We start from the raw sequence: 12,330 nt of genomic DNA, 5'->3' as shown, positions 1-12,330 counted from the left end.
AAGAACAGAAACGTGTAGCAAAGAACAGTTCAATGACCTCACGTAGTCTTCCTCTTTCCCCATCTGTGGTGAATGGTTAGATTTTTGTTCTACACTGGAGGATACAGCTGTCAATGAGAAGAGTATAGTTCCTCTTCTTCCTTCCATTAGCTGAACAGGCTATTTTTATTAGTTGGAGAGACACTGCCTGCCCATCTGTTAAATTTGTATCACTTACTGATACAGGAATGGGCAATTGCTAGGGATTAGATGACACATTGTCCCAAGGTTATGGGACCCCAGAGGACTGCTGCACACACACACACATACCCACTGTCACACTTTTATACCAGTCTTTCAGTGTAGATGCATTTAAACCTTCTTTCAACTAAGAAATGGCTGGAAGAAGACCAGTTTGAAGAAGGACTGGGGGAAGGCCAATATGAAGAGACTTATACTGAGCATGTAGTGTAATGATAGATAGTATCCCCCTGCCCGCAGCAGCCTGGCAGACCTTTTGAAGGTAAAATGATTAATATGAAAACCTTTCCTTCTAATTTTGGAGAGCACGAGGATTCTTGGGCATCTGCAGAAACATCCTTGGGTTTCCCTGTGAGGTGCTTACACTTCCTTACTCTCAGTATCAGCAACAACAAGAAGAGGTGGGTGAAAGGGCAAAGGGAAGACTTCTCTTCTCCTCTCCCTCTTTGGTGTTCTTGACAGAACCTTCATTAATGAAAAAGCACAAACAACAACATTAAGTGAAGCTCAAACACAGAATTTATCCTGAACAGAAGAGAATTGAATTCATGTCTAGTGTACCCTTAACTCTCTTTGCTTGATGTAATTACAACCATAAACTATACCAACTGTACAATGTCTACACTGCACTTCCTGTTAAAAGGGTTCTTTCTGATTCTGAACTTAATTACTCCCTCAATCCTTCTTGATATCTACATTACAATCAAAAGCTAAAGCATAGTGATTGAAAAGTAACTGCACTTCAGTGATGCAGCAGCTACCACAGGAAAGGGAATGCTTTACAATGATAGGGTCTGGTTCTCAGAACTTAGAAAATGTACGTCTTGGATCATGGAATCCACAATTACTGTGCTGGCTGCAGGATTCTGAGAAAGGTAGACTGAAAAAGTATATTTTCCATTCTCTGTAATTTCCTGTGGTGGTTATGACACTGCTGTGGTATATGACTGCTACTGACCGCACTCTTTGTAAACATTTTATGGGCAATGTATTAATAATAATATTAAATAGTAAAAATTTTGATGAGTGGAAAATTTGTGGAAAAGTGGGAAAAAACATGGGCTGGTCACCAAAGAATGCAAATGGCTATAGAAAGGTCAATCTTTAGAAGTATTCTACTGTTAATATTCTGTTGACTCTCAGCTAACTTGAGCAATCACAATTGCATCAGATGTTTGTGCCATCACCACCAGTTTTATTTTGTTAATTCACATCTGATTTCATTCTGATCCACCCTCAACCATGCCCACTCTGCATACACATCTGACTATCTTCGTGTGTTTGATGCATTACATGCATTGTCATGGGTGGATGCTTATGGTAGAGCATTTGTAGTAAGCTTTAAACGACTACACCATGTGAGCATGGGCAAACTGCCTGTTCAACTTCCCCTCTCCATGAAAGCAGTACCCTACTTCAGGATTTCTCAAGACGTGACTGCTTTTTCCAAACAGGGCATCCAGTATCTGGTTGAACACAAAGTGTTGTCTTCAAATATTGAAGAAATTGCCAAATTTCTTTACAAAGGAGAAGGACTCAATAAGACAGCCATTGGAGATTATCTGGGACAGAGGTAAGTAGATTGTATTATCTTATTTAACAAATCTCATTCAGGTTTTCAAGCTATGGGAAACTTGGTTTGGGATGGGGGACTAATTCATTTAATTTGCACTTTAATGGTAGGAATGAAAATATGAACATTATTTGAAAAGGAAGAAAAATTTATTCTGAGTGTTGATAATCCTTGTCAAGAGGAATCCTGGACTGATGAGAATCTTTGTAGTTTGAAAGTTATTCTGTGCAAAATTAGTATGTGCTTGTTTTCTATAGAAAATAGTGTTTATCTTTTTTACATCCTGTGCAAAAAAATAATAAGTCTATGCCAAACTATGATTTTCTACGCAGAAAATGCGGTAAGTTTTCTGCACAAAAGCAACCTTTCCTGTGTAGAAATTTGCATTTTCGTACAAAATCAAACCAATCACGCATGAATCTTGCACAAAATAAGTCCTGAATTGTGAATAGATGATACAAACAGGATGGTTTTTGAATGAAAAAGGATCTTCCAGATCTTGTAGATTTTTTCTGCATATTTAATTGAGGCTAACATGACTATGATGTGAATGTGTTTTTTCATTTTTCTTGCAACAGAAGAAAACTGCTAAAATTACTTTTTGCTTCATTTGAGGAAAAATAGGGAAGCAATACTTCTCCATTTAACAGTAACTTATAATTTTGCACTTTCAACTCATACACAAACCAGATTTCAAATCCTGCTCTTTTCCATGTTTTAGCAAAGTTCTCCAAGATACATAGATTTCAATATAATAAGAAGGCTGTGCAGTAAGGCATATGTTAATGAAAATAATATTAAAAGGTATTATGTTGCAAAACTGAATATGATACAAATGTTTATGTGTTGGGAAAAACATGTGCCAAAATCCATATATAATTCCATTAGTATTATCCTGTGATAATCCTGAAATCCACAATGAACCAAAATGGAAATAGTCTCAGAGATTTAAACATTGCATATTTAAGATGAAAAAAAATGAGAAATGGAAGGAAACTAAAGCTGACAGATTTCTCTATTCTAAGTTTAGGATAAGTGTAAAGATCCTTTTGATTTTTTACCATTTGACTGTGTCATTTCACCTACTAGGGATCCAGTGAATCTACAGGTTCTACAGGCCTTTGTGGAATGTCATCAATTTGCTAATCTTAATCTTGTGCAAGCACTAAGGTAAGTAGGTCCTAACACTTAATGCTCACTCCCTGTTTCCCCAAAAAAAGTTTATCTGGGACCTGAATTGGTCTATCCTCTATCCTTTAAAAAATGACACTGGAATATTTGAAAAAAATGTTTAAAAAACAACTCCCAGGTAGTACTAGGGGGCTCAAAATGTAGAGGAAACACCACCTCAAGGTCATTTAGAGAGCATTTTGAAGCAAAATCAAATTTGACCCTTGAAGGGGCACAAGAATCCACAAAAGGTTCCGGGCCTGCATATCACTTAAATGCCACATTTACCATCCACATGTAGTTTCTTCAAGAAGGGGGGCAGAATCAGGGCTTTGGGCTGCATGGACCCAGTGGTGTTGTTTCCCCCCTAAACACATAAAAATCCTTACCCCCCCCCCCCCCCCACTATATTGAATCTAGCAGAATCTAGCAAAAATCAGCACACGAATGGAAAAGACATGACATAGTTTCTGGTTTGCGTACAACCCATTGGCGTTGATCTGCAAACAATAGTCTGGCTGTTCAGACAGCAGTCATCTTTGAGTCCTTTGTTGTATGACACTTCAATAAATATATAGTCACAGAGTGTAGTCACTCATCATGACTGCCTCAGTAGCCACATCCTCAAGGATATTCAAAAATACAGGTGACTGTACTGGCCCATATCAACAAATTGGTTGTGGCTGTTTTTATCTCCACCAGAGGCAGATCTTTTTTTTTTAATGGATTTGTCTTTATTTGCACATTGAAGAACATGCCTGTCCAAAAGCCTTTTATTATAATTGGGATGTCTACTATGACATGATTAGTAAGAACAGGGAAACTTGATAATCAAAAGATTTTATGATTTCAACCTGTAAGTCCCGACTTCACTTTGCTTGGTAGACATGAAGCATGTTTCATTAACCCATACAAATAGATTACCCCATACATAAATAATTTGTGGTTTATACCTGCATTGGAAAACTGTGGCCACATTTGTTTCCTAAGGGTGCATACACATAGGGTGGCTTCTGGATTAAGTATGGATAATGACTCTGGAAGAAAAGGATTTTATGACCCCATTCCTACAGGAGTCCCTTCTGCCCCCCTTCAATAGGATCAATAGTTTCTAAATGCAGCTATATAGTCAGGAAAGGAGATATTCAGAAGTCATGTCTGTTGGTGTCTTCTGCTCCACTTATTGTCAGTGCCTTTGTCTAACTCAACGAATACCCCCTCGTTCCTAATCCACTCCATTTAAATGGATCTCATCTATAGGGGAATGAAGAGATATCTGTGAGAAGAAGAGGTGAATTGGGGGAGTCTATTTTTCCCAGACCACTTGTGGTGTGGGGAGAATGTGGGAGGGGGAGTTTCTGAAAATTGGATGAAGCCACCTTGTATAACTGGATCTCTTCTGTTCATATCCCACTGTGAACAACATTTATACAGCTTCCCTTGTGCCACTCCGCACATGAGAATCAATCAATTTTTACAAAGTGACTCCAGATAGGATTCTATTAATGTGTAAACTGGCCTCACAGTTTTTACTTCTTAATATGAAGGATAATATTCTATTCTGTTTCTGAGGAATCGAAAGATTCATGCCACTTATTAGTCACCAGCTGCGTATCTCAAAGAATAACTATTTCCAGGAACAGTACTTCCCCCTTCCTTCTTCTTGTGGAGGCTCTCCTGTTCAAGGGGAAAATCTAATCCCATGGGGATTCGAATCTGATGATGTGGTTTGGTTTCATTTCATAGACAGTTCTTGTGGAGTTTTCGGTTACCTGGAGAAGCACAGAAGATTGACCGTATGATGGAGGCCTTTGCCAGCTGGTATTGCCAATGCAACCCTGGAGTTTTCCAGTCAACAGGTACCTGCTGGAGAAGATGTAGGGAAATATTTATTTAAGGCACTGTGCACTGTATTTTTCTCATCCAGATTGAGTATCTCTTGTCTAAAATGCTTGGGACCAGAACTGTTTTGGATTTTTTTTCAGAATTTGAAATATTTGTATATACATAATGAGATATCTTGGTATCTAAACCTGAATGTGACAATTCATTGTTTCATAATCACTTTATACACATAGTCTGAAATTAATGGTATGCACAATATTGAAAAAATAATTTTGTACATAAAAGAAAGTTTGCATACATTGAACCATAAGCAAAGAAATCACTATTTGAATCACGCAGGTGCACAATTTTTTATTTTTGAAAAAAAAAATCAGATTTCAGTTTTCTCGATATAGGATACTCAACATGTATACCAGGGGTCCCCAAACTAAAGCCCGGGGACCGGATGCGGCCCATCGAAGCCATTTATCCGGCCCCAACAGCACAAGGGCAGAAGGGGGTTGGGCTAAATGACCCAAGGGGTCTCTTCTTCTGTTACAACCCTTATTATTATTTATTATTATTATTATTATTATTATTATTATTATTATTATTATTAACATTGAGGCTGGGTGGCCATCTCTCAGGGATGCTTTGCTTGTGCTTATGGTGCACAGAGGCAGAAGGGGGTTGGACTCAATGGCCCAAGGGGTTTCTTCCAAACCTCTTTTATTATTATTATTATTATTATTATTATTATTATTATTATTATTAATATTAACATTGATTCTGGGTGGCCATCTGTCAGGGGTGCTTTGCTTGTGCTTTCGGTGCACAAAGGCGAAGGGGGATTGGACTGAATGGCCCAAAGGGTCTCTTCCAACCCTCTTATTTATTATTATTGTTATTGTTGTTGTTGTTGTTGTTGTTGTTATTATTATTATTATTTGCTCGGTGGCCAAGTATAGTCCGGCCCTCCAATGGTCCGAAGCATCGTGAACTGGCCCCCTGTTTTAAAAGTTTGGGGACCCCTGATGTATACAGTATGCATCCTACTCACTTTTGATGAGAGAACTGTATCAAAAAATTCAGTAGAGTGTGAATATTTAAGGTTAAGTGTGTTTCATCTCAGATATTGATTCCAGAAAGATGCATTTTGGGCTGCTGTTAGAGTCCCAACATCTTATGAAAGCACATTTCTAATATCTGCTATAGCCCAGGAATAGCAGGTAGATTCATCAGTACCTGAGTGGTGAATTCAATGCTGCCTCTCTTCCAATTGCTCCAAATTGAATAAAAACCTCTTCTGTTGCCAAACTAAAGTCCCATTCACTTGAGTTGCCCTTGCCTTAGGCCTTTTTCTTCCTACAGGTACTGTTGAAGGTTGGGAAGAGCTGCCACCTTGATCTAGAAGTCCTTAGGGATCTAAGAGGTCTCACTGACATAATTTTTTCAAGTTCTTCCTTAATATTGGAATCACCCTGACTTGAAATCAGGCACTCATGCATTTCCTTCTCTTCTATCTGACAGACACCTGCTATATCCTCTCTTTCTCCATCATAATGTTGAATACCAGTCTGCACAATCCCAATGTCAAAGAGAAGCCCCCCTTTGAGAGGTTTATGTCTATGAACAGAGGTATCAACAATGGAGAGGACCTTCGTGAAGATCTCCTGAAGGTAGGAAGGTTTCTTTTAACCTTTTCTTTTGAACTAAGAACGAAGGCCTCTACAAGAACTGATGAATCTACATTTGTTTATTCATGGTATGTAGTGCTGACCATGTTACACAAAGACCCTAGGGAACAATTGCCTCTGTAAGTGAGGTTCTGAGAAGATAGAAATCAAACTATTGCATTCTATAAGAATGTAAAAACAGCCTTCCTACAGGTGTTCAAAGACCTTTCTGGTCCTTTGTGCTGTTCTCACAGTGGCCAATCTGATAGATAAGTAAAGCCAACAAGCAAGACGTGAGCATAATAGCACCCTCATTATTTTCTCCAGTAGCATTCTGTCTTTCAAACTGGAAGAAATATATAAGTAGCACAAGAAACCAAGGCTTGGAAGCAATGCATGATAAATGTCAGCATCACTGCAATTCATAACATTTTTGGATCATAACGGCATAGTCACAGTCCTTTTAAAAATAATGTACTAACCTGTTTTGTCGTGACTTATTTTGGGTAATAGTAATGTTCACTCATTCCTTTTTACTTTTTAAATATGGCCACAATGCTTGTGAGAGACATTTCGAGAATATTCTTTCTCCCCATTTCATACTAAATTCTTACTTTTAAAAGTAAATTTGGAGGAATTTCCTAGCAATTTTAAGTCTAAATATTGCATTATTTATTTATTTATTTATGTACAACGTTTTTACCCTGGCTTTCTCACCTTTGCAACCTGCCTCCCTACCTCTCTCACTCACTCACTCACTCTCCCTCTTTTTCCCTCTCCCTCCTCCTCGCTAAGACCCGCCGGATAATACGGAGTGTTGGATGAATGGAAGCCGGATAACTGAGACTCTACTGTATTTTGAATTAATTGTTCCATGTTCTAGTCTCTGGAGCAGCAGAAAAAAGCTTGTCCCATCTACAATATGACATCCTTTCAAATATTTAAACATGACTATCATGTCACCTCTTAACCTTCTTTACTCTGGGCTAAAGGAACCCAATTCCCTAAGCCACTCCTCATAGGGCTTGGCTTTTAGACCTTTTACCATTCTGCTTGTTGTCCTCTGGATACATTCCAGCATCTTGATAGCCTACTTGAATTGTGGTGCCCTAAACTGAACATAGCACAAATGCTGTACCGCTTTTTAAAAACTCAGTGACAAGGTAATTTTGATATCACAGTTAAATGAGGGCACTGCCTATATCTGAATACTACTGGAGACAATGAATGTACAGCAAACAAGTAATACTTATTTATAGCCAATACACAATTGATTTTCAGGTAATTTTCCCTCTTCACTTTGGGCTTCATAGAATACTCTAGTCCATTTTTCCTTCAGCACTATCAATATTAGCTTTAACCATTCAAGTTTTTGCTGAGTCTAATACCAATTGGAGTTTCCTGGAAGAATAGTGATATGAGGTTATTTTTCTTGTTACATATGATTGCTTCCTTGCCCATAGAGTACAAATAGTATCTTTTGCAGATAATTACTATGTTTAATGCAATGACATATTTTACTGGTTTACTTTTAAATTATAAATTATGCTTGATATAGTTCCTTCTAATAGTAAGCCTGAATGTTTGCAGAATGCATTGGCTTAGAAATTAAACAAAACCATAACAAAATAAAGTAATGGGGTATTAATGTGGGACTTCCTAGACAGACAGATGTGTCCCATGATCTAATTCAACATGCTGGCTTGAGCATTGAACGATTATTCTGGAGACCAGAGTTTGAATCCCTGTTCAGCTCTGAGACCCATTGCATGACCTTTGACAAGTCACATTTTCTCAGCCTTGGAGGAATGCAAAGACAACTCCCTCTGAATTAATTTTGCTGTGATAGATTCATCTTAGGATCACCATAAGTAAAAAAACACTTGAAAGCACACAACAATCTTACAATTATCTACATCAGTGGTTCTCAATCTGGGGTCCCCAGATGTTTTTAGCCTACAACCAGGGGCGGCTGAAGCAATAGGCGAGATATGCATTTGCATGTAGTGCCAATCCCCAAGGGGCGCTGTTGAGGCACCCCTGGTTCAGCATCGAGAGAGAGAGAGGTGTGAGCTAGCAAAACCAGTGCACACACTCCCTCTCTCTCACACACAGGCAAGGCAGGTGAGAGAGAGAGAGGCAGGACGCGCTGTGGGTCTCGCTGCTGCCGCCTTTGCCTTTGCTCCTGCGGCAAAGGCAATTCCTCCCATTTCCCTCCTTTGACTCACTCATGCCTTGGAGTGTGTCTGCATGTCTCCCTCTTCCCCCGGCCAAGGTCTGCGTGGTCCTAATGCCCACCCTCTCCTCCTCTCATTCCCAGTTTTTTTTAAAAAAAACTAGCTTGGATACCTGGCAATTCCTGGGTTATTTGAAAGGGGGATTGTTTGTTTTTTGGAAGTTAGGGTAGGTAATATCATATGTTACACTATGTCTTAGGGGAAAAAACTCTCAGTCTTTCATTTTTTTAATGAATGCTCCCATGAGAAAATTTATAAGGATGTGGGTGAACTACAATTTCCAAAAATCTTGGGTCAACCCTCCCAAAACTCCCCCAGGATTCACAGTTGGCCATGTTGGGTCTGTGTGCCTAGCTTGGTCCAGATCCATCACTTGCTGGGTTCAGTGTTCTCTAATATGGGTGAACTATAGCTCTGATACCAAGGTCAATCTGATGCCAGAAAAATCTCTTTTTAATTTTAAAAATGTTCAAGTTAATTTGTGTTAAGGAAAACTGGATGTTAAAATATCCACTCAAGTGAAGGGGCCAGAGGCTGGCTATGTTGCCACACCCATTGCAATGGTCCATGTTGGTGTGGCACTTCTGAAGGACAAGAGTTCGTTTCCTTCTGGGGCTGGTTCTCCAAAACAAAACTGACTGACAGACTCAACAAGCATGGGATTGAGTTCTCTGTTATTAGCAAGCCCGAAGTCTGAAAAATCTTCTGTAGAGACAGCATGACCAGGAAACCTTTGTGTAGTACTTGTAGACCAAAAACAACAACAAAAACTTAAAATTGTTACTAAGTTTAATAAAATATTTGTATTCTAAAAAAGTTAATTTGTGTTAATTCTATGTAATGTAACTATATGAACATAATGTTGTAAGTAAACTTCTGGTTTGTAAGGTAACTCTTTTATTCACCTCTACCTTCTACCTTTTATTTTTCAGTGATTGGTTTTGGGGGGAGGGGGGGGCAAAATACTGTTTGCTTACACTTGAAAATTACCTAGAGCTGGCCCTGCCTGCAGCTCCCAGAAATCCTAGCCAGTTTACCAGCTGTTAGGATTTCTGGGAGTTGAAGGCCAAGACATCTGGGGACCCCAGGTTGAGGACCACTGACCTACATGTACTGTATACCTGCCAAAGATATATTAGCTTCTAAGATATAAAATGTTGGGATATCAACATTTCTGACTTTCCGAATCACTACTATCTGAATCACATAAATCATAAGCATTTTCTGAAGGAATTATAAAATGCCTTTCTGTTTCTCTATCAGTGATCAATACTTATCCTAAATTGTCACTTCAGATGCCATTAAACATTTGGACAGAAATCACTTAACTGCTCATTGAATGAAAAGTTAAGCTCCTCTGTGACTGGAAATTTAAAGGAACTTGCAGTAGCATTACGAGACATGTGACATCATATGTGTCACTACTTTACTGGAGAAGAAATGAGGAAAAAACCCTTAACTATGAGTCGTATGTGCTTTTAATTCTTTCGGTTTATCAAGATGATTTCCGGTTGTTTCAGCATTAAGAAAGCACCATATGAAATCAGCCGTCATACTGATTGTAGAATGAATTATGAAAATTAAAAAGAATTTACGTATGTTCTTGTTTTTACTCAACATTTGAAAATCAGTAATCAACTTTGATGTCATGGTTTGACATGATGGGTGAATGGTGAATGGGCGGAAGAAATGGGTTCAAATGGAAGTATGCTATTGAGAAAGATGCAGTGGATGTGGTGAAATTATGACTGCATCTACAAAGGACTTTTTCTGTGAAAGAGTCACCTTTTTGCCCACTTCGTTTCTACATAAAATGATGGCCCTGGCAAACTATGTTTATTGTTGAGTCCTCATTATTTTTCAAATCTGAGTTCAGCCTAGCTTTTAAAAAATGTAATCAACTGCAGTTGCAGCATGTCCAGTCTGAGCTGACAAAGCACCAATTAGTGAATTCATAATTCCTGTACCTTGAGTGAAAAGCTTCCTGTTTGTGGGTTCAGCTTTTTTATTACTTTCTGCTGAGCCAAGAATCATTGATGAGCAAGTTCTCAATTCTCCCTTATTATCTGCTTTTAGTGGCTGTTCCTATTACCCATGTCCTCTTATATATATTTCTTTTTTTCATAGAAAGAATGTATTTTTTTAATTTAAAAAATATATAAAAACACTATGAAAAGAAATAAACAATTACTCTCCCACCTTGAAACTTGGAGAGCTGTAATTGTCAGTTGGCAATACTGAGCAAGATAGATTAGTTTAGTATAAAGCAGCTTCCTGTGTTCTCATGATGAGATATATGCTGGCACCCTTCAGGATTTTCCTTTTCTTTTCCCCCTTCTTTTTCCTGAGGCAGAGTCTATTTGATAGCATCAAGAATGAACCATTCTCCATTCCAGAAGATGATGGAAACGATCTCACCCACACTTTCTTCAACCCAAGTCGAGAAGGTTGGCTTCTAAAACTAGGTAATACATTTGTATTTCGTTGAGTACATTGCTAGTTTAGTACACTCCACCATATATCAACCTTTTCTCTCAAGGAAACTGGCAAAGTCTTCAAATTAATTTAGGACTGCAGCAGCCCACCTTCTGTTGTGTGATGGGGCGACAGTGACCCCTGGCGTTCGGTTCTGTGATGTAGTCCCTGAAGCTTCCTGTTTCTCCATGCTGCCTGCCTTTGGCTAGATTGAATGCACAAGGCTGCCTTTGGCTAGGATCATGAGAAGTAGATACTTCTCTGTCCTCAGCTGACCTGGCAGTCCTTTGAATCTTTGGACTGGGGGGAAAGAGACATCAGGAAAGGGCTGCTTGGGAAAATCTTTGCAAAATGGCATGTTGTTCAGGCAATGGTTTGAGCAGAGAGGTGGGTGTTTGTAGTCTCAAATCCGGGAACCCAGGGGAGCCCCTGGTGGCACAGTGGGTTAAACCCTTGTGCTGGCATGACTGATGATTTGAAGATTGGGTTGCTGACCTGAAGTTGCCTCTTCAAATCCAACCCAGGGAGAGCACGGATGAGCTCCCTCTATCAGCTGCAGTTCTATGCGGGGACATGAAAGAAGCCTCCCACAAGGATGGTAAAAACATCAAAACATCTGGGCATCCCCTGGGCAATGTCCTTTCAGATGGCCAATTCTCTCACACCAGAAGTGACTTGCAGTTTCTCAAGTCACTCCTGACACAAAAAAAAGGGAATCCATGGAACTTGTTCATTGGATCAAAAATCAATCCTGTTTGTTCACAAGATTCAAGGTGTGTAAAGCTAGAACAAATCTCATGTTTTATTTCCCAAATGGTGGCGTGAATAATAGTAACCCAAGACTGCTCAGTAACAATAATTTCTGAACCAAAAATGATTGATCACAATGTGTCTCCTGACCAGACACTTGAGGTGCAGTAAGAGTGATGACATTGACATGAGTTGTGAAATTGGCTCTGATTGACAAAGAGAAAATGACATTTTGAACTGAACTGGAGCCTTGAATTGAAACTAAGTTGAATTGAATTTAGTGAAATGCCAACCCTCCGCACCATTTACACCACCAGTTATTTCTGCTGAGCCCACTGAACAACAGGGATTACATAGACATGGATAAGACTACATCAATTGTTCT

The 12,330-nt window shown here is 39.0% G+C and overlaps 1 protein-coding gene across 1 annotated transcript in view; it reads left to right on the top strand.

The window, feature by feature from the left end:
• Positions 1-12,330, top strand: part of cyth4 (cytohesin 4) — a 44,323-nt gene that overhangs the window by 16,850 nt on the left and 15,143 nt on the right. The window contains exons 5-9 of the mRNA XM_008110669.3: positions 1,695-1,813; positions 2,903-2,983; positions 4,730-4,842; positions 6,338-6,486; positions 11,074-11,185. Coding sequence (XP_008108876.2) covers positions 1,695-1,813; positions 2,903-2,983; positions 4,730-4,842; positions 6,338-6,486; positions 11,074-11,185 — 574 coding nt within the window. The remainder of the gene's footprint in view (positions 1-1,694; positions 1,814-2,902; positions 2,984-4,729; positions 4,843-6,337; positions 6,487-11,073; positions 11,186-12,330) is intronic.

Source organism: Anolis carolinensis, chromosome 5, assembly GCF_035594765.1.
Source record: "Anolis carolinensis isolate JA03-04 chromosome 5, rAnoCar3.1.pri, whole genome shotgun sequence".
NCBI lineage: Eukaryota > Metazoa > Chordata > Lepidosauria > Squamata > Dactyloidae > Anolis > Anolis carolinensis.
Note: the sequence above shows the minus strand (reverse complement) of the source record. Positions and strands in the feature narration are given on the sequence as shown.